At 39.4% G+C, this 24,418-nt stretch overlaps 1 protein-coding gene across 6 annotated transcripts in view; it reads right to left on the reverse strand.

Moving 5' to 3' along the window:
* Positions 1-9,010: 9,010 nt before the first annotated feature.
* The window catches only part of SYT1 (synaptotagmin 1), an 834,437-nt gene continuing 819,029 nt past the window's right edge, over positions 9,011-24,418 (reverse strand). For all 6 annotated transcript variants that reach the window (XM_077473911.1, XM_077473912.1, XM_077473913.1 and 3 more), the window contains 2 exons: positions 16,282-16,415; positions 9,011-12,643 (listed from right to left, as the gene is read on the reverse strand). In XM_077473911.1, the coding sequence (XP_077330037.1) occupies positions 12,437-12,643; positions 16,282-16,415 (341 nt within the window). In that variant the 3' untranslated portion in view covers positions 9,011-12,436. The remainder of the gene's footprint in view (positions 12,644-16,281; positions 16,416-24,418) is intronic.

A 24,418-nucleotide genomic window follows, 5' to 3' on the forward strand; every position in this document is an offset into this window, starting at 1 on the left:
AACCTTACTAACTATGTAATATATATCAAAGTTAACGTATTTCTGGTTGGCAGGCAAAATCTGTCACTGTATAGATTCTGTGCAAGCCTGATGGCCAGGTCACTACAATTTCTGTGTTTCTGCATGAGTGTTTTTGATGCATTCTCAATGCGTTTTGCGGCTTTCTAGATGTGTTCCATACAGAAACAATGCAACATTCTACTTTTGTTGACTGTACTAGAATGCACTGTACTGGTGTGAACTATGTAATTGGAATCAAAGTTAAACACTGTCCATGCGTTCTTGATGCAGAATAAAGACACACTGGACTGCATTTGGTGTGAACTAGTCCACTTTCACATCCATAGGATCTCTGAGGGCAACCAAGTTATAAAAAGCCAAAGACACTTGCTGCACCAGACACTTGATTGCAGCATCCACCCCTGGAAGTGCAGTGCATAAACATACAGCAGCCATCATATAAAGATTAGAGAACCTGTTACTGTACATTGGTCCTCTGACAAGGTATCTGTCATCCTTCATCAACGAGCGATTTACACTCTGCCATTATGGCAAAATGTCATCCATCAATGAGCACTTTACACTTTATCATTATGGGTGTTGCTTGTGGTGTGGATATTTGTAGCATCCTTTCTGCAATAGCTGCCTTAATCAGGCTTCGAATTTTGCACAACCACATCCTTGTGAGGCAACCTGTGCAATTTCATCTTTCTGCCACTGCAGACTGCATGCATGCCCAAAATGCAGCATGAGCTAGGTGAGGCATTCTCTATCAAGCTGACATAAACACATTTGTGCCGGTTTCCAAGATCCTGTCCCTTTACAGGGTAATTGAAAACAACTCCTTCAGAGTGTATAGACATGCTTAAGTGGGAGTGAACCTAATTCATGAAATTTGAGCTGGGCACATATATCTTCAGTGTTCTGTTATCTCCTTTCAAAGGGATAAGTCCTGTAGCTCTCTCCTGACCCATTCCTCTGTCACCAGCCTGATAACTCCTGAAAATTTCTTGGACACGTCAGAAAAAAGCAGCATGACATTTCTGTCAGGGGAGGCTGCTATAAATAGATTATCAGGGAGCTGGCCCTGTTACAAAACGTGATGAAAGTGGGGTGTGTGGCTTTCCTCCAAGCAGCAATTTACGTTATCTTGGTTGTATGCCCAGACATCACACTCTGTGTTAAACAGGAAAAGAAAATTTCCTAACACGATCTTAACTTCCTAAACAGTATATAAATGTGAAGACATCAGATTGTCAGAAACCATGAACCAGACCGAGACAGAAGTACAATTAAATCACACTTGTTTATTAATAAAAATAAAAAGGTAAATAGAGTAAGCGTAGTCAAAGCATAGCCAGAGTCCAGTAACCGGATCGAGTAGTCAGCCAGTCCAGAGTTCAATAACCTGATTGGGTAATCAGCCAGGCCAGAAGTCAGGGATCCAAGTGGAGCAACAGCAAGCAGGATAGGGAGCCAGAAGGGATGTCAGCAAGCCAGTCTTTAAACAGAACCGCAGGAGATGGTTTCTTGTGATGTGACAAAGGCGAAGGCAGAGATGAAGTAAGCTGGACAGCTTTAAGTAGGCATGTCAGAGGAGCAGGATCAGGAAAAGCTGGGTAACTGTGGAGAGAGATGAGAGCTGGCAATTAGCTGACAGATGAGCAGCCAGCCTAGAGAAGGAAGGGCTAAGCCAGCCCTGACATAGATATACATGTAAAACTTATGTAGGGAGATTTGTTTCATTCCTGTGTATCATCTGAGGCAATTCACTTCACTGGGTGTATGGAGGGTTTACATCCACTTTAATGAATGTGACAACCTGCTGGGTGTCATTACCCTGGTCAGGATAAGATGATTGTTGGGGGGTCTTATGTCTTTTTGGAGCATTTTGCGTTCATTGGAGCATTCTGCTCCTAAAAGAATGCAAAACCCCTAATTTGCATAATCTCCTTGGGCGCTCTTTTAAGAACCATGTCCCACGTCGCCCATTCCTACCTTTGCTAATATTCTGTGCCACTAACAGGTGTGGAAAGCTCATTATTTGCATACAATATATGGAGAAAAGTATATTATCTCTCCCCAAAAAACATGGTACCCTGTCTCTTTAAGAGCCATCTGCCGCCATCCACTCACTTTAGAAGCATCAAGTGAGCTTCAGGCAGCATTTCCAAAGGCAGACATCAGACACAGACTATACAATCTTCTCTGGATTTCTTCCCTCAGATTCACCAAAACCACATAACAAGAGGCCAAACCTTAAGAGTCTTGATTTGTATGCAATCAGGCAGGCCCTTGCACAACATGGCTCCACTAAATCTTTAGGAAACCAGACAACAAAAGTTGTATAAAGTTGTATAGTGTGTATGGGGTCTAGAGTCTGAGACAAAAAAAAAAAAAATCAGTCAGACTGTCAAGCCCACAGGAGTACAAAGCACATCCAGGGACAGATGGGAGAGTCAGAATCTGAGGTAACTCCTTTACCTGGCAGGACTGTACAGAGAGAGGGAGAGAAGCCCTCACAACAACAGACCCCCAAGATCATTACACCATTGTATGGCATTTGGCGGTCCCATCCTGTGCTGCCCATCTCCCTGCACCCTGTGACACCATTCAAAGCCACTCTCAGTCTGACTATATGCAGCACACCACACTGCTGTCCTGACTTTATTAAGACAGGAAAAAATAAAAACCAAAGGGAGAGATAATGATAACATTGCAGAGCTCTTATAATACCATACCTGTACAATATCAGTGGTGTTTAAGCATCATTTTGTCCATATCCTTGGCACAAAAAGGCACCCAGCTTAAAAAAAAAAGGATTTACCTTCAGCATTCAGTGTCTCCCTCCATGAGAGGCTGAACATAGAGGGGTAAGTTTGGCAGGGGGGAATGCAGCAAACAACTTACTTACCAACTGCAATCAACAGGTGGACTGGAGCAGACCAAAAAAGAACTATCTTAGTTGGAGAGGAGCTGCCTTTTATTCATCTATACAGGTGGTAATGTGGGGCTCCAGAGGAGATGTTAACCCATTGCATGCTGATGGGAGGATGGGCCAGGAAATATATATATATTTTTAATCAGCTAAATGAGGGATGTGATTTAGTCAATGAGACTTTCAAGACATTGGAGTTGATCTACTAAAACTGGGGAGTGCACAATCTGATGCAACTGTGCATTGGGTAACCAATCCTATTCTAAGGCCCCATACACATGGTTTGATTGTTGTACGACTGAGCGTCTGATTTTTGTTAAAAGCAAGTGTGCAGGATTTTGTCTAGCATACTAACTATCCGCAAATTGTCCTTTGGCAAACACGAACATAGTGATGTACTATGAGAGTATAAAGAGGAAGTTAATTTCTCAAGCACCACCCTTTGGGTTAATTATGCTAATTTCGTGTTAGTAGAATTTTGGTGAGCGTTGATTCGCGATTTTCAGATCGTACAACACAAATGCCTTTGACATAACTACATCAGTATCACCAGCAAAGCAGCTTCATTATTATCCCATTAAAGAAGATGAGAATGTGCACTGCATTTGGACATTTCATCCATTGTCGAGTCACGATTGTTAATTCTAGATTGCAAACTGTAGTTTACGAGACCAAACTCTTCCGGCTTGTTCCTTGATTTTGAGCATGCCTGTTTGTACTTTTGACTTTTGTGTGACGATTTCTGTACTGACCATACAAAAATCAGATATTGAGTTCACATCCGACAAAAATTTTATAGCCTGCACATACAGCCTTTGTCTGACAAAAAAGTCAAATCGTCTGTCGAAAGCACAGTACGAAAATCCGCAGACATCACATCTTACAAATTTTCCCTTCTGATTTTCATATCGTGTGTATGAGGCCTAACTGTAGCTTGTTCAATTAAGCTTTGAAAGAAAAAAAAAACTGGAAGCTGATTGGTTTCTTTGCACAGCTGCACCAGAGTTTGCATTCTCCATTTTTAGCAAATCAACCCCATTGTTGAAATAATGCCTATGCAGTGTATAGCATACTATTTATATTTTGTTTTCCAAGACTTGGCCCCTATTGACTACTCTTGGGTTTGGATTTATGTGTACAATTTACAGAATTTATAATTATATTTAAGGTTTAAACTTAATCAGGCTTGATACCTCTTGTTTTCTGCAGAATGATCTGACTTTTTCATATGTAACCATGAATCAGCAATCTACAGGGTTGCAAGCAAGAAAAACAGTGAGCTGGCCTTTGAAAGCCACACTAAATATGAGAGAATTTCAGGCTTAAAAAAGAAAACAAAAACTTGATATGCCTCTGACTGCCTAGACAAACTGGTAGGTAAGTCTTAAACTGGAACAAACAAATGCTTATATAGAAGAACAGGGAGAGGTGTATATACAATGTAGTTATAATGCTGTACAAAATCAATTTGTTTAGATTTTTTTAAAGGCGGTGAATAACAATAAAGTCCAGGAAAAAGGTGAAATGTAAAAGCTTTTGTTTTAGTACATTCAAAATTCATCCTCAATGATATTTTATAAATAGGATTAAATGCAACAAAGAGAATAATAGGAGAAAAAAAAATCTATAAAGTAGTCTTCTCAACTTTTTTAAATAAGCTTCTTGATAGAGCATTTGATTTAGGCCTCATTCTCACAGGGAAAATGTGCCAGCCATGGCAAGATGCCAGCAGGTTCCTGCAGCAGGATTCAAAGGTGAATGCATTTAGTTGTGGCTGCTGAGACTGTATAAAACAACGATAGACTGAGAGCGACCACAGTTATCCACCAATGTTTAGATATAATTGCAGATGGAGTGATTATCTGTAGTTAGGGACAGATACTCGCACTTGTTTGATGCAGCCTATCATTGCTTTCTACAGCTCAGTGGCCACAACTCTCTGCATCCACCTGTTAATCCTTGCCCAGGAATCCACTGGATTCTTGCCAGAACTGGCACATTTTTCCTGTGTAATTGAGGCCTTAGCTTGTATACAACATTTTCAGACTTGTCAGCCCTTTTCAGACACCATGACTTCTACTGCATACAGTCATAACATATACAGTATAAATATAAGTATGTGTACAGTGACCTCCACTATTAAAGAAATAATGAAGGCTGTTAATTTTTCCTAATTACAAAGAAATACCAACTACAAGTGTACAGTTTGAGGTTACATACCACAATCAGCTTGGTGGTAATAACTGGAAGTTTGACTTCTCTTTTAATAATGTCGTTTTATTGTGCACATTTGAATGAATTATAAGACTAAGACCTGAAATCATTTTGGGTAAATAGGTTCAAGCTGTGTGCACATTGTAAAGCCTCGGGTTGTAAAAATGAAAAAAGACTAATCATTAAGCTTGCAATACCAAACTGAAAACCAAATACAACCATAAGCGTCTAGGACTTTTGATACATTTGTGAATAAAAAAAAAAAACTACTTAAGCTCTATATTTGCTTACTTTAGAATACAGATGTATTTTTGTATTATCGCAGATTAAAATGAATGCCTCATTCTTTTCAATGCTTACAATACTGCGTTTTATGAAATTAGCAGGCTTATTGAAAAAGCAAAGAATCTGCAAAATGCAACAAAACAGAAGAACCGATTAGCAATCATATTTCATTGTTTTGTTTCTGCAATGATAAAAGGTTATGTCTGGTTGATTGCTCTGACTTTTTACTTTTCAAGTCATCTGTTATATTTATTTTATGTTCAATTGGACTGCTTGATTTAACATTGTCTGTTTCTTTTTCCCTTATTTTCATTCAGTTACATCCTAATAAACCATAACCACCAAAATGGTAGCACGCATGCAACATCCTCAATATGGCTGTCATTTTCTTTAAAACTGACAACGGCCTCTAAGGCAGTAAACATATTGCATGTTTACTGGGATATACTGAGCATTTATAATTAAATAATTCTGTTACAGTTTTCTGCAAACACGGTAATAAGGCATAGATATCTGCTTTAGGGTGCATACATTTAAGGTAGCTGAGTTAGGCCACACTTTATTTTCAGCATCAGCCCAATTAATATTCTCTTTCCCAGTGAAGCAAATAAAAAAAATGAGATTGAACCCCTCAAGTAAATCATAGGTGCAGAAACATAAAAATACTTCACATGTGGGAATTCAGTTTCCGCATGGGATATTTTGTTTTCTGATATTCACACCAGAGCATACAACTTAAAATAACAATAATAAAAATTAAACAAAAAAAATCAAAATTGTGCAAATACTATTGTTTTAATTTTACCAAGTATTTATTTATTTATTCTATTTCCATTATAGGAACGCATTAGCTCTTTGAATTTACTTTTGCAGTTTTTACTGTTAGACACTACTAAACTTGCACTTAAAGCACATGAAAACATAAGGGCCCAAGTCAGAAGATGAAATTCCAGACTACTTTTATGTTCAAAACTCTGCCCCCCCCCCCCCCATCCATTCCTGATATTTATTCTAAACATTGGACTTTATTATATAGAAAGATACATAATTCCCACTCCCGGATGTGGCACAATATTCAGGGGGTTTGGTTGGTCTCCTCATGGACCTGGCAGGCTTTCACCACCGACCATTTCACATATATGTTTACAGGTGATAAACCATATATTCCCATATTTTTGTCAGACATTCATTTTTCATCTCATAGCACAGGATTCTATCTTCCTTTGGACTCAGGGCAGGTATGATGCATATATATATTTGTTTTGATCAACATGAAAAATATAATAGCATATATGTTATGTTTGTTTATTTAATAAACTGTTTATTGACTGTTTATGTATATTATTACAGTACTCTATAATAAGATCCGAGGCCCTGATGAAGCGTTACTGCCCTCGGAACAGGACAGCCTGATAAACAGATTTCAAAGCCAGGAAGCGAATAACATTGGATGGCTGTGGATATGTTTTTGGCCTTTTTTAACACTTGTTGTATGTCCAATAGAATGTTATAAATAAATATATATATACGTGTGTGTGTAGCGCTGACATCACGGTTTACAGGAAGTGACTGTTGTTTGGATTCTGAAGGTTGACCTTGTTACCCAGGAGTCCGTGTGTGATCTACCAATGAACACTCTCTTATGCAGTGCATGCTGGGTAGGGAAAATAAGGGACAGCAGCGGCCATTTTAGGTCTCTTGGGACCATGCTGCCTGCCTGTGCGGATCTGTGAGGAGGTTTCCGGGAGACAGCTGCAGACAGTCACAGTGGATTGCAAACCTGCTTGTTTGCAAGGTGATTTGACGGAGCCTGAGAGCTGGTGATCAGATTGACAAGGCCCAGAGACGCTTATCGGAGTGTCGGAGGACCAGATCCAGTCAACGGAGTGACACAGAGCATCTGCCCAGCTGATACAGAAGCAAGCTACAGTTGCCGGATCAAAGTCATCACCCAGAACTCCAATCCAGTTGGTGAGTGGGTTACGGCCCACCGTTTGTTAGTTTGCTGCACACAGTTAGACTCACTTACAGGCCTCGCTGGAACCTGTTGTTCCACGGAGGCGTAGTAGAGCAACTGACATTGAGCAGGCTTGAGGCCTACTTCACTTTAGTTCCCAAGCGTTGTGTATAAGTTCTTGGAGTTATACCTGGAGTACCTTAAGCTAACTCTTACCTACCTTTTGGATTACAAATATCAGAGGAGTCATCTCTAGCTAGCGAAGAAAGAAGATACAGGAGAGAGTACTTTAAGTGAGGCCTCACGTATAACTTTAAAGTAGCGGGAGCTCACAGGTTTAGATACATAGAAATATATATATATATATATATATATATATATATATATCTTTCATATTGTATGTGTCTGTTGATTTATATTGTACTGACATCCTACGTTGGGATGGCAGTACAATTACTGTAACCACCTATTGAAATATTTTACAGTAAACTATATTTCTGGTTAAGTATCCAGTTGTGTGGCATACTGTTTTTCCTCACTAGGTGGAGCCAGTGGATCCTGAGGGTACAATACAGGTACTTTGCATTGTTGTATATTGTACTGTTTTACATTGCACCACAGCTGTGCCAAAGGGATTGAGTCAAGTCAGTGGGGTTTCTAGGTAGAGTGCAGGCCCAATCAAAACCAGTAGCTCCTTCGGGGGTAAGTGCTACATATATATATATCTATATATATATATATATCTATATATATATATATATATCTATATATATATATATATATATATATATCTATATATATATATATAAAACTCTGTCTGGATTTTATTGCCCTTTGTGGATCTGTTGTAGAAAATTCGCCTCACTTCCTGTTTTGGTGACTGGAAGCCTCCCTAATGAGGGTGTTGCACTACACAGAGACCTGGTAAAGAATAAGAAATGGTCATTAAGCTATTAATGGGGGGGAGGAGAATCAGCTACAGGGGGGACCAGAGGCAATACTGGTGGCTAGTCGTATGTTTGCTGCCTGCCTTTTTTTGGGGGCACAGATTCCAGGGTTCAGTTCCTCCTTAGGTTTATTTTACAGAAAAGATTTATTGCTTTTCTTAAAACAATTCATATTCCTGCTATGTGTCTGCTGTAGTATGTACTTGTATCAAAAAGTATCCTGGTCTCTTTGTATTGCTTCCTTTGTGTGAAATCCCTGGTGTTCCTGCTATTCCCTCTGCTTTCCTATTAAACACTGACAACATAAAGCAGGAGACTTGAGCTGACACACATCCCCTGCACAGCCATTCAGTGAGAAGATCAGTGTTCTGCTGTTTCTCCTCCCCAGGTCTTACATATCTGAGAACAGAGGGAATGTGGAAATGGGAATAGGAAAGAAGTGTTTATATATTTTTTTATATCTATACACAACGTTTTTTCCTTTTTTTTTAACTGAATGGGTTTTTTATGGTCGTTTACAACCACTTTAAGCTATATTTATATTAAGTCACCAGTTTAACTGCAAACAGGGTTTTGTGTGCTTTAGCTTTGTTGAAGCATGCCGATAACCCCCACAGTGCCATGCAAAAATCAATACATTGGCAACCCACTTACAACAGGAGACAGAAACAGGAAATAAAATATTTTTATTGAATATTTGCTGAATATGTCAAGGTTTTTAACAACGACCTGAAAACTCTACTGTGGGAATCACTACACAAAGTGAAACTAAATTATAACCACTTCATCAAAAATGAAGGTTTACACAGCAAACTTTGTTAGCCCGCGGGTCACGAGCAGTATGGCAAGAGAAAACACCCGAACATTTCTACGAGATACAAGAGAGAAACTCACACATAGAAACACTCAAGCAGGCAGTAAGTATAGACAAAGGCAACTAGGATTTCTACAGCATCAGATTCTAATACTTTACACAGCTTTGTCCAAAAGGTAGATGTGGCTTTTATTATGGATTAAACCATATACTGATCAAATAGCAGGTTCAATATAGCAAATTTCTGTTGTATGATAAATGTAGGCAGTACAGTAGAAGCACATCAAGAGATATCAATGCATCTTGGGTGATATGAACCTGCATTTTGAGCATACCTATTAGACATATACACATCGGTTGAGAAAATAAAATAATCTGAAATAGTATGTTGCATTTTGGTCGGTGTAGTTATATTAGATATGTGTCACCTTATTATTTCAGATTATGCAGCATACAATTTGTCCTGTTTAGGGTATGTACACACTTGGGGGGGGGAGAGGGGTTCATGACAAAAAAAACATTTAGAGGGTCCGCCTGTAGTGGTCATACTGTGATGGCTAATATATGGCAGACAGTTACTTTGAATGGAATCTCCATTGTGTGTATACATTACACATTTACACATCAAAAATAAAAATTGGCATATCTACAGTGTGGTCATTTTTTGAGAAGCATGACTAAATATTCATATGCTGTATCCATCATACAGCATCCAGCTTCTTCCATCCAGCACCACAAAGAGAAATGATAAAGTACAGATAGCAGCAATCCACAACAACCATTCAGACATTATCTTACTTAAAACAGAGGTATGAAAGATTATTGCTGATTGGTTGCTAAGGAATGCCATCTTTTGTAGTTTTTCCTTTGCCTTGACTTAACATCATCACAAATAAGCATACGCATCTCTAACTGTTCTAGTGTGTACATACCCTAATTTGTGCCTTTCAAAAACCAATACAGTAGGGTACCTACTGTCACCATTCAAAGCAGCTATGGGAAACCTTTGGTCCCAACAGTTACCGAGGAACTACACATCCTTGCATATCCTGACAGCAAATGGTGCACAGTGTGTGCTTGGACTTGTAATTCATCAGTGGGCAGATATTGCCCAAATGTGTTTTGGAGCAAATCTATTTCCGAGACACACTGTACAGTATTTAGCGAAATAATCTGTCAGGAATATATTACAATCATATCCAACAATACCAATTGCTAAAATTAAAATTGTATATTTTACCCTGGCAGGAGAAAATTATATAATTTTTCATTGACACCCTTTATAAAACTAAATGCAAGGTAACGTGAGGACATTTTCTCTAGTTTGTATCCTTCTTACCATCTTATAAGAAAAAAAAACGACAATACAAATCTTTCACATTCTGTGCAATGAAAAAAACTGGACGATAAATGTTTATTGTATCCTGCTGTTCAAGGTTTATCCACCAAATGATATGCATTAAGGATATAATCTGCAATATTCATGGATGTTTATATATTATTTATAATATATATAGATAGATAATTTAGGGGCTATATTGCACAGTGCTCAATACATTGCTGTGTGATCTACCTGTTCTATGACCAAGATCCAGCATAGCTCCCAGTTCCTAATTGGTCCGTAGTAACCTGTTTGTGCTATGCTCTCCTGCAGCAGTGCAGTAGAAAGAGATGGCAGTATCAGTACAATATCACTATAGAATTAATTGATTGCTATTTACTGAGAGAACTAAGTTTTATCTAAGCACACACGGCAGTCACAGTGATACACAGAGCAGTCATTTAAGACTTATGGAATGACTAATAGCTTCATAATAGTGCCATTTACTACATAATAACATTGAAAACATTTAGAAACTCCTCCTGAAATGAGCATCTAGTATACACAAGAGGGTGCTCCAGTTTGCTAGCACTTGTTCTTTGTTTTATACCATTTTTAAAGGACAAATTAAAACTCATTATACAAATAGTAAATATATATAAAAAAGGTCACTAGCTGTTTTGGCTTACTTGAAGTGCATTCAGAATTATGGCTAAATTAGTTTAGTCTTTTATATATATATATATATATATATATATATATATATATATATATATATATATATATATATATATATATATATATATATACATACATATATATATATACATCGATAGATAGATAGAGAAAGGGAGATAGAGAGAGGGAGAGGGTCACAATACTGTTTGTTAAGTATGAAGACATGACTGTGTATTTATTGACAATGCTTTCCAGCAATTTTCAGTATGCCTCACAATCTGTCATTATCACAAGATATATATATATTGTTTTTTTACAAGAAACACACATATATTATGAAATATGTCATGTGCAAACACATGGATAAATCACAAGATGTACATTCTATGTAAAGCTAAAATTCACAGAAATGAGTGAGGGTTGCAAGCAAGTATCACGAGACATTAGAATTGTCTTGGCACTAGCCATTCCTAATATATATATATATATATATATATATATATATATATATATATATTATATATATATATATATATACACAATTTGCAACCCCTTCACTCATATCTAAAAAACACAATTTTAGCTTTGTTTTTTTCAAGACATTAATATATATATATATATATATACACTGATAGCATGGCATCTAGTGACCAGATATCTTAAGGACAGTCATGCTTTTTTTTTATTTGATCAAACTTTGTTGCTCCTGACTGTAATCTACACGTATATGAACTTGAAAATGTGGAATGTTGCTTGTCTTGTATTCAAATCTATCTGGCCAACCATAGATTTAAGTTGTCCTTTAAGATGTCAGTGCAACTTTACTAGTGCCTTATAACTTGGAATTTCTCCTGGAATGTGGGCGACACGACCTGTAATATTATCTTCTATATTTAGTCAATTTACATTTTGTTTTAAAATAGAACATCTTATTAAAAACATTGTGGTATACACATAATAAGAAACGCTTACAACATACAAATACACGGACTAGAAATCAATGTTGGCATACTGTTATATACAGGAATGTGTTAACAACAAATTGATTCATGCTCTATCTATACATCATATTGCTTAAAAGAAGAGTAAGAGGGCAGTTTTGTGGCGCACAACTGGGATTCTTTTGGAGAAGTACATTTAAATTTGTGCAAATAAAATGAATTAAGTACAAATGACCTGAATCAGGTATGCATGGAAAGACATGAAAGGACCCATACTACTGAGGTATTTACATATACTGGCTAAAGAGCACTATATGGGCAACAGCAGATAGAATTTGTTTCTATTTCTTCACTCCAAGCATTACATCTACTTCCTCCTCAGGTTGTAAAGTGTGCCACTGTGCAATGGGTCGTCGTGGGTTGGCCAACATGTCTGACCAATGCCGAAGTTCCGCTCCAGTGCTGTTATAGCCTACAAACACCTTTCCAATAGCATCATTTTTTCCAATCTTGTCATAGTCCAAAACTGTCACAACAACCTGCACTTTCTGTAAAAAAAAGGAAATAAATATGAGTAGGAAAAAAAAAAAAACACATCTAAGACATTTAGTATAATTTAGTATAGCTGAGCTTTTTAAACATTAATGTCCATCTGTCACTAGCCAGCCTTCTTAGTTTAGGCAATGCACTTTTCCTCCTGCAAAGTAATAATTAACTTAGCTTAAAGCGGTAGTAAACCACCCGCTTAAAAAAAAAAACAACAACCCTGCAAGGCAAAGTTATACTGTGCTAGTATGCATCACATACTAGAACATTATGTGAAAGTTACCTTAAAACGAAGCCCCCCAGCAATGTGCTGACAGGGCTTCCATCTTCATTCGGTCTTTCTTTCGGGGTTGGTGGGCTCCAGTCCTTTGATTGGATGCTTGCAGGAGCCGCTGTTCACGGCACAGGACTCTGAAGGAACAGCGCGGGTATGTCGTTCCTTCAGATCGCATACGCTGGAGATGTCACCTGTGGCTTCACTAGTAAATATCTCCTAAACAGTGAACGTTTAGGAGATATTTACTGTACCTATAGGTAAGCCTTATTATACAGAGTTTACTCCCACTTTAACCGCTTACAGACCGGAAGATTTGGCTGCTTAATGACCAGGCCATTTTTGGCGATATGGCACTGCGTCATTTTAACTGACAATTACGCAGTCATATGAAGTTGTATCCAAACAAATTTGACGTCCTTTTTTCCCCACAAATAGAGCTTTCTTCTGGTGGTATTTAATAACCTTTGCAATTTTTATTTTTTGTGCTATAATTTAAAAAAGAGCAACAATTTAAAAAAAAAAATGTTTTACTTTTTGCTATAATAAATATCTACAAAAATATTCGTCTATATATTGTTGGTTAAAAAAATTGCAATAAGCGTATATTGATTGGTGTGCGCAAAAGTTATAGCATCTACAAACTATGGGAAAGATTTATGGCATTTTAATAATTTAATTGAGGTGGACAGATCGGACAAGTTTGACACATTTTTGGGACCACTGACATTTATACAGCGATCAAAGCTATAAAAATGCACTGATTACTGTGTAAATGTCACTGGCAGGGAAGAAGTTAACACTAGGAAGTGATCAAGGGGTTTCCTAGTTAGTGTTTCTAACTGTAAGGGAATAGGACTGACAGGGGGAGGAAACATCATTGTTGCTTCTTACTAGGAACAAACGATATGTCTCCTCTCCCCTGACAGAACAGGGGTTTGTGTGTTTACACACACAAATCCCCATTCTAGCTCTTGTTCCCGTAATCACGGGTGGCCGGCAGTGATCACACCTGCCGTGCTGCGGGTTCACACCTATGGCGGCTCTGAAAGGGGAAGACGTATCCGGCAATTTCCAGGAAAGTGCCACTTTACCGACATATATCGGTGGGAGTCGGTTGCCAAGTGGTTAAAGCCCACCCAGGAAAAGCAAAAAAATGCTAATTTAGTCTAGGGGTAGAGGATTATAGAGTAATTAGCTTATTTCTTGCTCCATAAGGGTCCCTCCAGCACTGCAGTTGGCCCCCTGCAGTTTACTCTCTAAGCCGGCAACCAGCTCCTGTTGCACTCCAGCTCAGAGTTCAGAGTTTATCTCACTGTATTGTAACTGATAATGCTGAGGCTTCAACCACAAATTGGTGCTTTGGGTGGAGGAGGAGACCACTGGAGCCAGCTAGAGTGCGGATTTAGGTAGAATGTTTTGTGAAATTACCTAGACATAACAAGCAATTTCTATGGATTTTTATTTGTCCTGCAGTTGGACTTTAAAGTTATTGTAAATGTATTATTTTTTTTAATTTTCTTTTTTTTTTAAATAACATTAGCACAACACTGGCTGTGGAGCCAATGGACAATGATCAGCTTTTAAACATTCATTTTGCTCAGTGAAGCTGTTTTCTTTTTACCTTTCTGTTTTAAATCACTTACCAGCTTCTGAAAAATGGGATTAAAAGGGGTTATATCTTGTCATTTGTGGAGTGGGTAACGGAGGATCTAACAAATTGGCACTATAGAGTTTTCAGGCCACATGTGTGAAATAGATGAATCAAATGTTGACAGTTTTGGGATCGGGCTGGAAATCCCTGCTGCGAGCTGTGCTTCTCGCGTTCGCCACCCTCTCGAGATGTCGCACATCCATAGGAATGTATTGGGGGTGACGAGTGGGAGGAGCGACATAGCTCGGCCCTGGCTCCCAGGATGGGGCTCGCGGGTGTCAATCTCACCGCTAATAGTAGTGAGATTGACACAATATCGGTGGCATCGACTGTAATGAGAGGTCAAACCTACACAACACTTTCAATTTGTATCCAATCAGGCAGACCTTGCACTACATAGTAAATCTAAAGGAGATTGTATAGAAACTGTACAAGAAAATTGGATAATGCACTGACAGCCTTAGAGACTGCATTGTCACTGACAGCAATGGACTTGCATTAATTATTGAGGACCACACTAAATGGGTCCTTATCTTGTTATTACTATGACAGCCAATCATAGTGATCACATGAGTTGTTTACAAAACAGACCTGCTGCCTCAGCTGTCATTGTGCTTTACACAGGAAGAGGCACATTGACAGCTGAAAGTGAAATACAGACAATAAATGAATGAAAACATTTACATAACATTAAAGTGGTTGTAAACCCTTTACAAACACTTTTTGCTACAGGTAAGCCTATGCACGGTTTAGGAGATATCCCCTGTATTTGCATGTGCCAATGTCATCGGCACATGCGCACTGAAGCAACGGCAGACCGTGCCATTGCTTCAGTTAGACTGTGCCGTCACCGGAGCCTCCCGCGCGCATACACGGGAGTGACGTCATTGAGGCTCTGGCCAATCACATCGCCGGGGGCCTGCAATAACCAGAAGTAACTCTGGGAGCGATGTTGGCCGCCATATGACCTACGCTGCTTAGGCAATGAAATTGCGTTTTTCTAGCTTTTTTTTCAAAATAGTAATGTGACTTGAAAACGTTTGCCTTATCAATTTATTTAAAAGTATACATTTTATTGATCGATTAATTTTTAACAAAAACGATGGAGAGAATATTCTGGCTTTGTGAACCAATATGATGTTTTTACTAAAGAAAATGAATACATGACTCTACAGTCTTTATAGCTGGAAAAAAACTCCACGGTTTCATATCACATATCTATTCCATGGCAGGCAGATTATGATAAGGCAAATTACCTGTCAAATATGACGTGAAGAAAAGAAGAAAAATCTCATTTGCTTTTATCCATATAACATTTTATCAGGACACCTCTTACTATTTAGTCCTTGATATTCTTATTAGAGCCGGTATTATTTAAACACAATGTCACATATGGGTTTGGCACTCCTGTAATGACTTATTGCTCAGGATGGAATGTTCAGACCTATTTCTTTTTAAATATAATGGTAGATAAAAAGGCACACTAATTAGTGAAAAGTGACTGAATGGCACAAAAAGCCTGCACCCATGCTTAACCCTGCCCAACACTACATCCATAGTTAATAAGGTTTTAAGTAGGATTCAGTAGAGTCATTTTCAATGTCATTTGAGAACATGAAGAATATGGTAATTTAAAGCCTTAATACACCTGTTTGAAAATAGAACAAAGCAGAAAACATGTTTGGATGCTATAAGGTGATATTTTAGATTACCTGAATTTGCTCAAATGGTACTTCAAAGCTGAAAGACTCATTGTAGTAGGGATTAAGAGTATTCTTCTTAATAGTTGTCTTCTTTTTCTTCAGTCTCTTGCCATTCTGCATGAGATGGATTTTCACATAGGGATCTGAAAAGATTTAAATTTAATTATAAGCATGTAAATTGAATGCAAAGGTCTGAAAAAAGGCTATTTAACATTTCCGTGCAAACAAATGTTAGCAGAAGATGATAATACCGATAATAATAGTTAACCCATTTTAAACAATCCTGCATAGGAATTTGTGTGACTCTAAAAGTCAATGAGATGAATATCACAGTTGTCTACACAAGTGCTTAAAGCTGACCTTCAGGCAGACATAAAAGGCACACATTATGCAGCTCTTTATTCATTATTACATCCTTAAAGTGGTTATCAACCCTTGAATATACCCAGTGAAGTGACTAGCCTCTGGGGATACACAGAGGTGAAACAAATTGTCCAACATAGGTTGTACCTGTTTATCAGCATCCTCTACAGCTGTTCAAAGTGCACAATTTAACACAGCGGGGTTGAGTAAGTAAAGGCAAATAGACAGTGCACTTTTCAGGTAAACCTTCACTTTGCAAATAATATCCAATCAAGTGGAAGGAGAATTTAAAAAACAGCATTTTTGCTAGCATGTGATTGGATGATGAAAGTCAACAGAGCTTCTGCTCATTTACTAAGCTCTGGAGCAACTGCTCTTGCAGAGTGCAACTGCACTTTGAAAAGTGCACTGTTTGTTTGCCTTTAGTAAATCAACCCCATCTTTTTTTTAACTTAAAGAGCAGGGAGCTGAGTGTAAACTGATACCTGAGTGGAGAAAATGAACACCCCTTCTCTACACAGTCTCATATTGAAACATGCACAGGTGAGGATGTCAATCACATGCTGTGAGCTAGATGGGGGTGGGGGCATCTTCCACGATTCTCTGGTGTCGGCATATACTGTCAGACCTAATTTATGCAGTTTAGGTGAGTACACATTATAGAACCACTGGAAATGTATTTTGTTAATGCAAGCAGTACCTGGCTTGGTATTAGCCCCTTGCATTCTGCTGCACAGTCTGGGGCGGGGAAGGGACCTTTAAGTGAAATTAAAATGGCAGCAGAGAAAGATCATCAGGTCCTCCTCCCTTGCCTTACAGGACTGTGCTGTGGGACAAAGATATGTAAATCCCCAGACTGGATGGACAGAAATAAAGGTAAAACAGCTCTCAAAGTACATGCATTTAATCAGTGTATTTAGCTGATTGCCTGGAGTAAAACTGTATGTGTATTGGAGATTGAAGTTGAACTCCAGACAAATATTTTTTCTTGTTTGGCTAACATGAATAAGAATTGTATTGGCAACTCTGTCAGTTTTTTACTAGCATTGGTGTCTCCACTGGAGAGATTTCCCTTCACCTTCTGCCCTGGAAACAACAGGTGGAGAATGTTAATCTAAACAAAGCGAGGAGCTATCCCACGTCTAAAAGTAAATCAAATTGAGCCCCTACTAAGAAATATCCCCTTTAATCTTGTTTTGGTGAAACATGTAAAAATTTTAATTGCTTTTTACCCACAAATACAGATAAAGACCAGTGGCAGCCCATGCATTGTGGGCGCCCCCCCGGACACCTCCGCTGCCCTCTCTATTCATGTGCCCAGCTCCTTTCAGGATGCCGGACACATGAAATACTATGGCAGGGATAGGTGGGGGTGTGTATTTTGAAGCCCGTGATTAGAGCCAGAGGCTCTAATAGGCTTCAAAATAGGGTGGGCTCAGGGCGCAGAGCACTGCATCCCGATCCCACCCTGCTGTGTTGCATAGTGAATGCATTTTTTCTATTTTCAGACTAACGTTCCTCCCTGCAAATCACCAGGTAGGTCAGTGAGAACTGTGTCCCTACGCTTTGGTGAAAGATGAGACGAGTGGACACAGAAGCCGCAGCCACCACTTCCCGCCGAGGAGGAGAGCTGCAGAGGAAGATATGAGAGCCACTGAGGAAGAGAAGAGAGCCGCAGAGGAAGAGACGAGAGCCGGCAAGGAAAAGAGCTGCCGAGAAGAAGAACCACGAGGAGAAGAGCCGCCGAGGTGAAGAGCTGCCAAGGAGAAGAGCCGCCGAGAAGGAGAGCCGCCATTTCCCGCTGAGGAGAGCCCCGTCACTCCAGGAGAGGAGCGGTAAGTGCAGCCGGACCAAGGGGTGGTTAGTGACGTGACAGCTGAGCCTGGCTGCATTTGATGGGCACAAGTGGCTGCATTTAATGGACACAAGTGGCTGCATATGATGGGCACAAGTGGCTGCATTTGATGGGCAAAAGTGGCTGCGTTTAACTGGGTACAAGTGGCTGCATTGACTGGGTACAAGTGGCTGCATTTGACTGGGTACAAGTGGCTGCATTTGATGGGCACAAGTGGCTGCATTTGATGGGGCACAAGTGGCTGCATTTGATGGGACACAAGTGGCTGCATTTGATGGGGCACAAGTGGCTGCATTTTATGGACACAAAGGGCTGAATTTGATGGGCACAAGTGGCTGCATTTGATTGGCACAAGTGACTGCATTTACTGGGCATATGTGGCTGCATTTGATGGGCAAAAGTGGCTGCATATACTGGGCACAAGTGGCTGCATTTGACTGGCACACGTGGCTGCATATGATGGGCATAAGTGACTGCATTTGATTGGCACAAGTGTCTGCATTTGATGGGCACAAATGTCTGCATTTGATGGGCACAAGTGGCTGCATATACTGGGCACAAGTAGCTGCATTTGAGGGGCACAAGTGGCTGCATATGACAGGCACATGTGGCTGCATTTGATGGGCACAAATGGCTGCATTTGATTAGCACAAGTGGCTGCATCTGATAGGCAAAATTTAATGGGCACATATGGATGCATTTGACGGACACAAGTGGCTGCATTTGATGGCCCAAATGGCTGCATATGATGGGCACAAGTGGCTGCATTTCATTGGCACACGTGGCTGCATATGATGGGGAACAAGTGGCTGCATTTGATGGGGCACAAGTGGCTGCATTTGATGGGACACAAGTGGCTGCATTTGATGGGGCACAAGTGGCTGCATTTTATGGACACAAAGGGCTGAATTTGATGGGCACAAGTGGCTGCATTTGATTGGCACAAGTGACTGCATTTACTGGGCATATGTGGCTGCATTTGATGGGCAAAAGTGGCTGCATATACTGGGCACAAGTGGCTGCATTTGACTGGCACACGTGGCTGCATATGATGGGCATAAGTGACTGCATTTGATTGGCACAAGTGTCTGCATTTGATGGGCACAAATGTCTGCATTTGATGGGCACAAGTGGCTGCATATACTGGGCACAAGTAGCTGCATTTGAGGGGCACAAGTGGCTGCATATGACAGGCACATGTGGCTGCATTTGATGGGCACAAATGGCTGCATTTGATTAGCACAAGTGGCTGCATCTGATAGGCAAAATTTGATGGGCACATATGGATGCATTTGACGGACACAAGTGGCTGCATTTGATGGCCCAAATGGCTGCATATGATGGGCACAAGTGGCTGCATTTCATTGGCACACGTGGCTGCATATGATGGGGAACAAGTGGCTGCATATGATGGGGCACAACTGGATGCATATGATGGACACAAGTGGCTGTATATGATGGGCACAAGTGGCTGCATATGATGGGCAAAAGTGGCTGCATATGATGGGGCACAAGTGGCTGCGTGTGATGGGCACAAGTGGCAGTGTATGATGGGGCACAAGCGGCAGTGCATGATGGGGCACAAGTGGCTGCGTATGATGGGCCCAGTGGCTGCGTTTGATGGGCACAGTGACTGCATTTGATGGGCACAATGGGTGCATTTGATGGGCACAGTGAGGCTTCAATTGGGGGGTTCAGTATTTTTCAGTTTTTTTCTTCCCCCCAAAAATTTTGAGCACCAGCCGCCACTGATAAAGACTGCTCTAAATTAATACCCACTCTGTTTAAAACTTCCTGTTTTGTCCATATTTATGTTATGAGGAGAAATTGTGCGTTGTTCTGTCTATACTTGTCCTATTGCTGCTCCCAGCAGAATCAGGCCCTGGTGACCTTGCATTCAAAATGTATTTATGAAAGTAGGGGAAGGAGACATCATCATGGCATTTTTTTGATATTTGAGGTCAATAAAGACATGGATGAGTGAGTTCCGGGTGGAGGAACTTGACTGGCCTGACCTCAACCTGACAGAACACCTTTGGTGTGAATTAGAGGGGAGACTGTGAGCCAGGTCTTCTTGTCCAACATCAGTGCTGACCTCACAAATGTGCTTCTGGAAAAATGGTCAAACATTCTGATAGACACACTTCTAAACCTTGGGGACAGCTTTCCCAGAAGAGTTGAAGCTGTTATAGCTGCAAAGGGTGGGCCAACTCAATTTGGAACTCTACGGACTAAGACTGGGATGCCATTAATGTGTGTGTAAAGTCAGGCACCCCAATACTTTTGACAATATAGTGCTTATATGCTTTCAGGAAGATGTGAAGACAATCTGCTGCTGAAGTACAACAGCTAAAAAAAACATTCCTAGTCTATTTAAAGTGTAGCTTTTTAATGTTTATTAAACAACAGAAATCTGTCTGGGCTGATGCTTGGGACATAAACTTTTATTCTAAGTTTAACTTCACTGAATTCTTTTTATAAACTAACTGGCTTCACAGAAGCAGCAAATTCAATTACAACTTTATAGTTGTTATTACAGACTGAAATTCCAAGCAAGAAATTTGTAATTCACCGCATGTTAGAGAATTTGCTTTTATGTGGCATTTTTATTTTTTTGCTGCAGTAAAAGCTTAACAGAAAGTAAACACATTTTCTTTCCAGAAGGCACGTTCAATCAGAAAAGCTGATTGGAAATACAGTTGCATTCTAAATGGTGTTTGAATGTTCAGGCACCTGGTAAGGCACACTTTGCACTTAACATTAAATAGTTGGTCGGCCCTGCGGAATATGCTGCCCTCTTGATACCTAGTGTAGCATGAGGGAGTTTATCAAATGCATGATATGAAATATCCCAGCAGACATTGGTCTCTTGGGACACTGCAAGCGTGAACACACGCAGGAGCAGATGGCTTGCTATCTTCGCAGAAGCCAATGAAAGGGGGAATGGACGGCTCAGTGGATTTGGAGACATGAAAAAATCTTTAACAGCAAAATACGTTAGATCAGTGCCCAATATTTTACACAAGATAAAGTCAGAAATGCATGGGGCCTTTGAGGAAAAAACTACATCTGAAATGAAGTTTAGACATTTCTATTTAGCAAAATAAAATGCCTATTTGTAAAAGGTATTGAGCAGTGACAGGTGCTTTTCAAAAATGTTCAACGGTATGCTGCCTTGTTGATGGTCAGCTATGTAATTGCTCAAATCAGGAGGTAAAATAAGCGTCAGCCTTCTTAAAATGTTAAAGCTGACATTTTTTCTCCCTTCTGTTATGGATAGTTAAATCTAATAACAGCTCAAATGACAGCAACGTTCTGTAACTGGCATCCAGTAATCAGTCTACCAATCTATTCACTTGTGTACTTTGCAGACGATTACTGTGAAGAAAGGTGTGCAATGACTTACAGTTCATCTTATTCAAAAAGCAGCCACAGCATGAGTAGAAAAAAATATGCGCCCTATCAACACTTAAGAGAAGGACCTTTAGGCTCGGTTTCCACTATTGCGACCCCAAAGTTGCACGATTTACAGCGTGACTTTGCAATGCGATTATGGATGCGAGGTCATGCGGCTGGTGAGAATCATGGGAGAACAAGTTGCACTGAAGTCGGAACAAAGTAGTACAAAAACCTTTTTTGGAGTCGCTGCAACTTGAGTCGCACCAATTAGAACGGGGACCATTGAAATACATGGATTTTGACTTGTCATGCAACTTCACATGTGTCAAGTTGCACAAAAACTTGCAGTATTGGAAACAGAGCCTAATGCCCTGTACACATGGATGGAAATTCAGGCGGAAAAGGTCCAATCGGATTATATTGTCGAAAAATCTGATCATGTGTGGGCTCTATCGGACTTTTTCTGTTGGAAATTCCGACGGAAAAAATTGAGAGCAGGATCTCAAATTTTCAGACGAAAAAATTCGATCAGACTTTTTCCGACCATTTGTAGAGAATTCCGATCGGACAAAGTGCCACGCATGCTCAGATCAAATTACAAGACCAAAGCTATTGGCTACTAGCATCAATGTAGTCCCATCGCAACAAACGAACATCATCATGTTCCGAACGATCGGATTTCCGACAACTTTGTCCGACCGTGTGTATGCAACACAAGTTTAAGGACAAAATCCGTCGGAAAAAATGCATTATTCTCTGTGTGGAAACAGTGGTCTCTCTCTCTGTTGAATTAGATCTGACCTATAATCTTACAGACAGGAAAGCCCTTACTTCCTGGTGATAAGATAGCTCTAGCTCTTCATGTATTATTACTTATTTTTAAAACCCGCTAATGAAGTCCCGCCCCCTGGGACTTAACGCATATGGGAAGGAGTCACGTGACGTCACCCGCGGCCCTCTCTCTGTGATTTTATGTACAAGTGCTTGTATGTTGGCACTTATTTTAAGTGCCTTTTTTGTAAGTGTAATTATTTTATTTTGATTAAATGAATGTTCAGAGAGCACTATATGTTTCTTGTTTTTTTCCCTTATCTTGGGATATTGGTGACCATCTGTATGCAAGCTATTCGAATGGGATTTCCATATATGAACAAGCCTGGTTGTACCTTGTGATTAACACCAGGAAAACTTCTGAGACTTCTATGTGTCTTTGGGGGTTAAAAAGGCACTTTGCACTGCAAGCGCACTTGGAAGTGCATTCTCCCTATATCTAAGGGGTAGATCTGAAATGAATGGAAGCTCTGCTGATTTTATCATCCAATCATGTGTAAGCTAAAATGCTGTTTTTTATTTTCCTTGCATGTTCCCCTTGGATTTACAGCTACTGCACTTTCAAGTGCACTTGCAGTGCAAAGTGGATTTGCCTTTAGTAAATAACCCTCTATGTGTCTATGGTGGAGGTTACACATTTATAGCACAGAGTCCTTTCTTTTAAAATGAACATCTTCACTTTATCTGAAATCTTGCGTACTCACTATTTATGAACTTTTCTTAATTAGCGCTGCACTATTTTGTACTTTATTCATCTGGAGTGTTGTAAATTGACCTGGAGTGTCCAGCTACTGTTTTTATTTTCATTTTACATATTTTGTGCTGGTCTTTATTAATTATTGTTATTTTTAGGAGTGGCTGTTAATGGCCTAAGCTAAACATATTTATAAAACATTCAGTAGCGCATTCTTTGGTTACTGTATTACGGTACATTTGTCTGCTACTCATATGCCAATATTTACTGGGCATTCACCACTCATGCTCCCATTATTTTTAAAAAGTGCCAATGTGACCTAATGAATGTGACAGTGAATGGCCAGCAAATTTACAATAATCTGTAAATTTAGCTTTTATCCCGATTGCTTTTTCAAAGTTCAAGTCAGCAGACCAATGTAACTCCAAAGGACCCATTCGTTACCAGTAGAATTCAGGGGAAAATGATTTTACATGATTTAAAAAAAGCCTAATGAGAAAAACAAGCAGCTTGGAAAATCCTTATTTTGCCAGATTTCATTGAAAATCCCTTTAAAGGTTTTTATACTCCACTCTCTCACAGATTACATCAAATACCATGGTGAAAATGAAGCAAAATGTCATCAAAGCACAACTGATCTTTTTAATTTAAGCTTGATAAATGTACTTCCCGACTAGGCTAATACCAAAGAGAAATATAAACATGGACATGCAGTGATTTGCGGCATCTTTCTTCAAATAGTTTACGCAATGCATAGCCATCTTATATATACTGAATCCATTAGTTAAACAATCTTTATTAATCCATTTATCCATTAATCCATTAGTTAATAATGTTTTTTTTTTAATAGTGGTTTAGTTCCTAAGGGTTTAGAAACATTTACAAAACATAGAAAAATGTAAAGTAGCTTTTTGAGAAGGCTCAATGAATCCCTTAGGCTTAAACAAACATACATTTTTTGCAACAAGAGAGAAGTAGTAAGTCCGAGCTACACATGAAAATGA

This window comes from Lithobates pipiens, unplaced genomic scaffold, assembly GCF_037356315.1.
Source record: "Lithobates pipiens isolate NorthernLeopardFrog02 unplaced genomic scaffold, aLitPip1_a1.2 Scaffold_8, whole genome shotgun sequence".
In the NCBI taxonomy this organism is placed as follows: domain Eukaryota; kingdom Metazoa; phylum Chordata; class Amphibia; order Anura; family Ranidae; genus Lithobates; species Lithobates pipiens.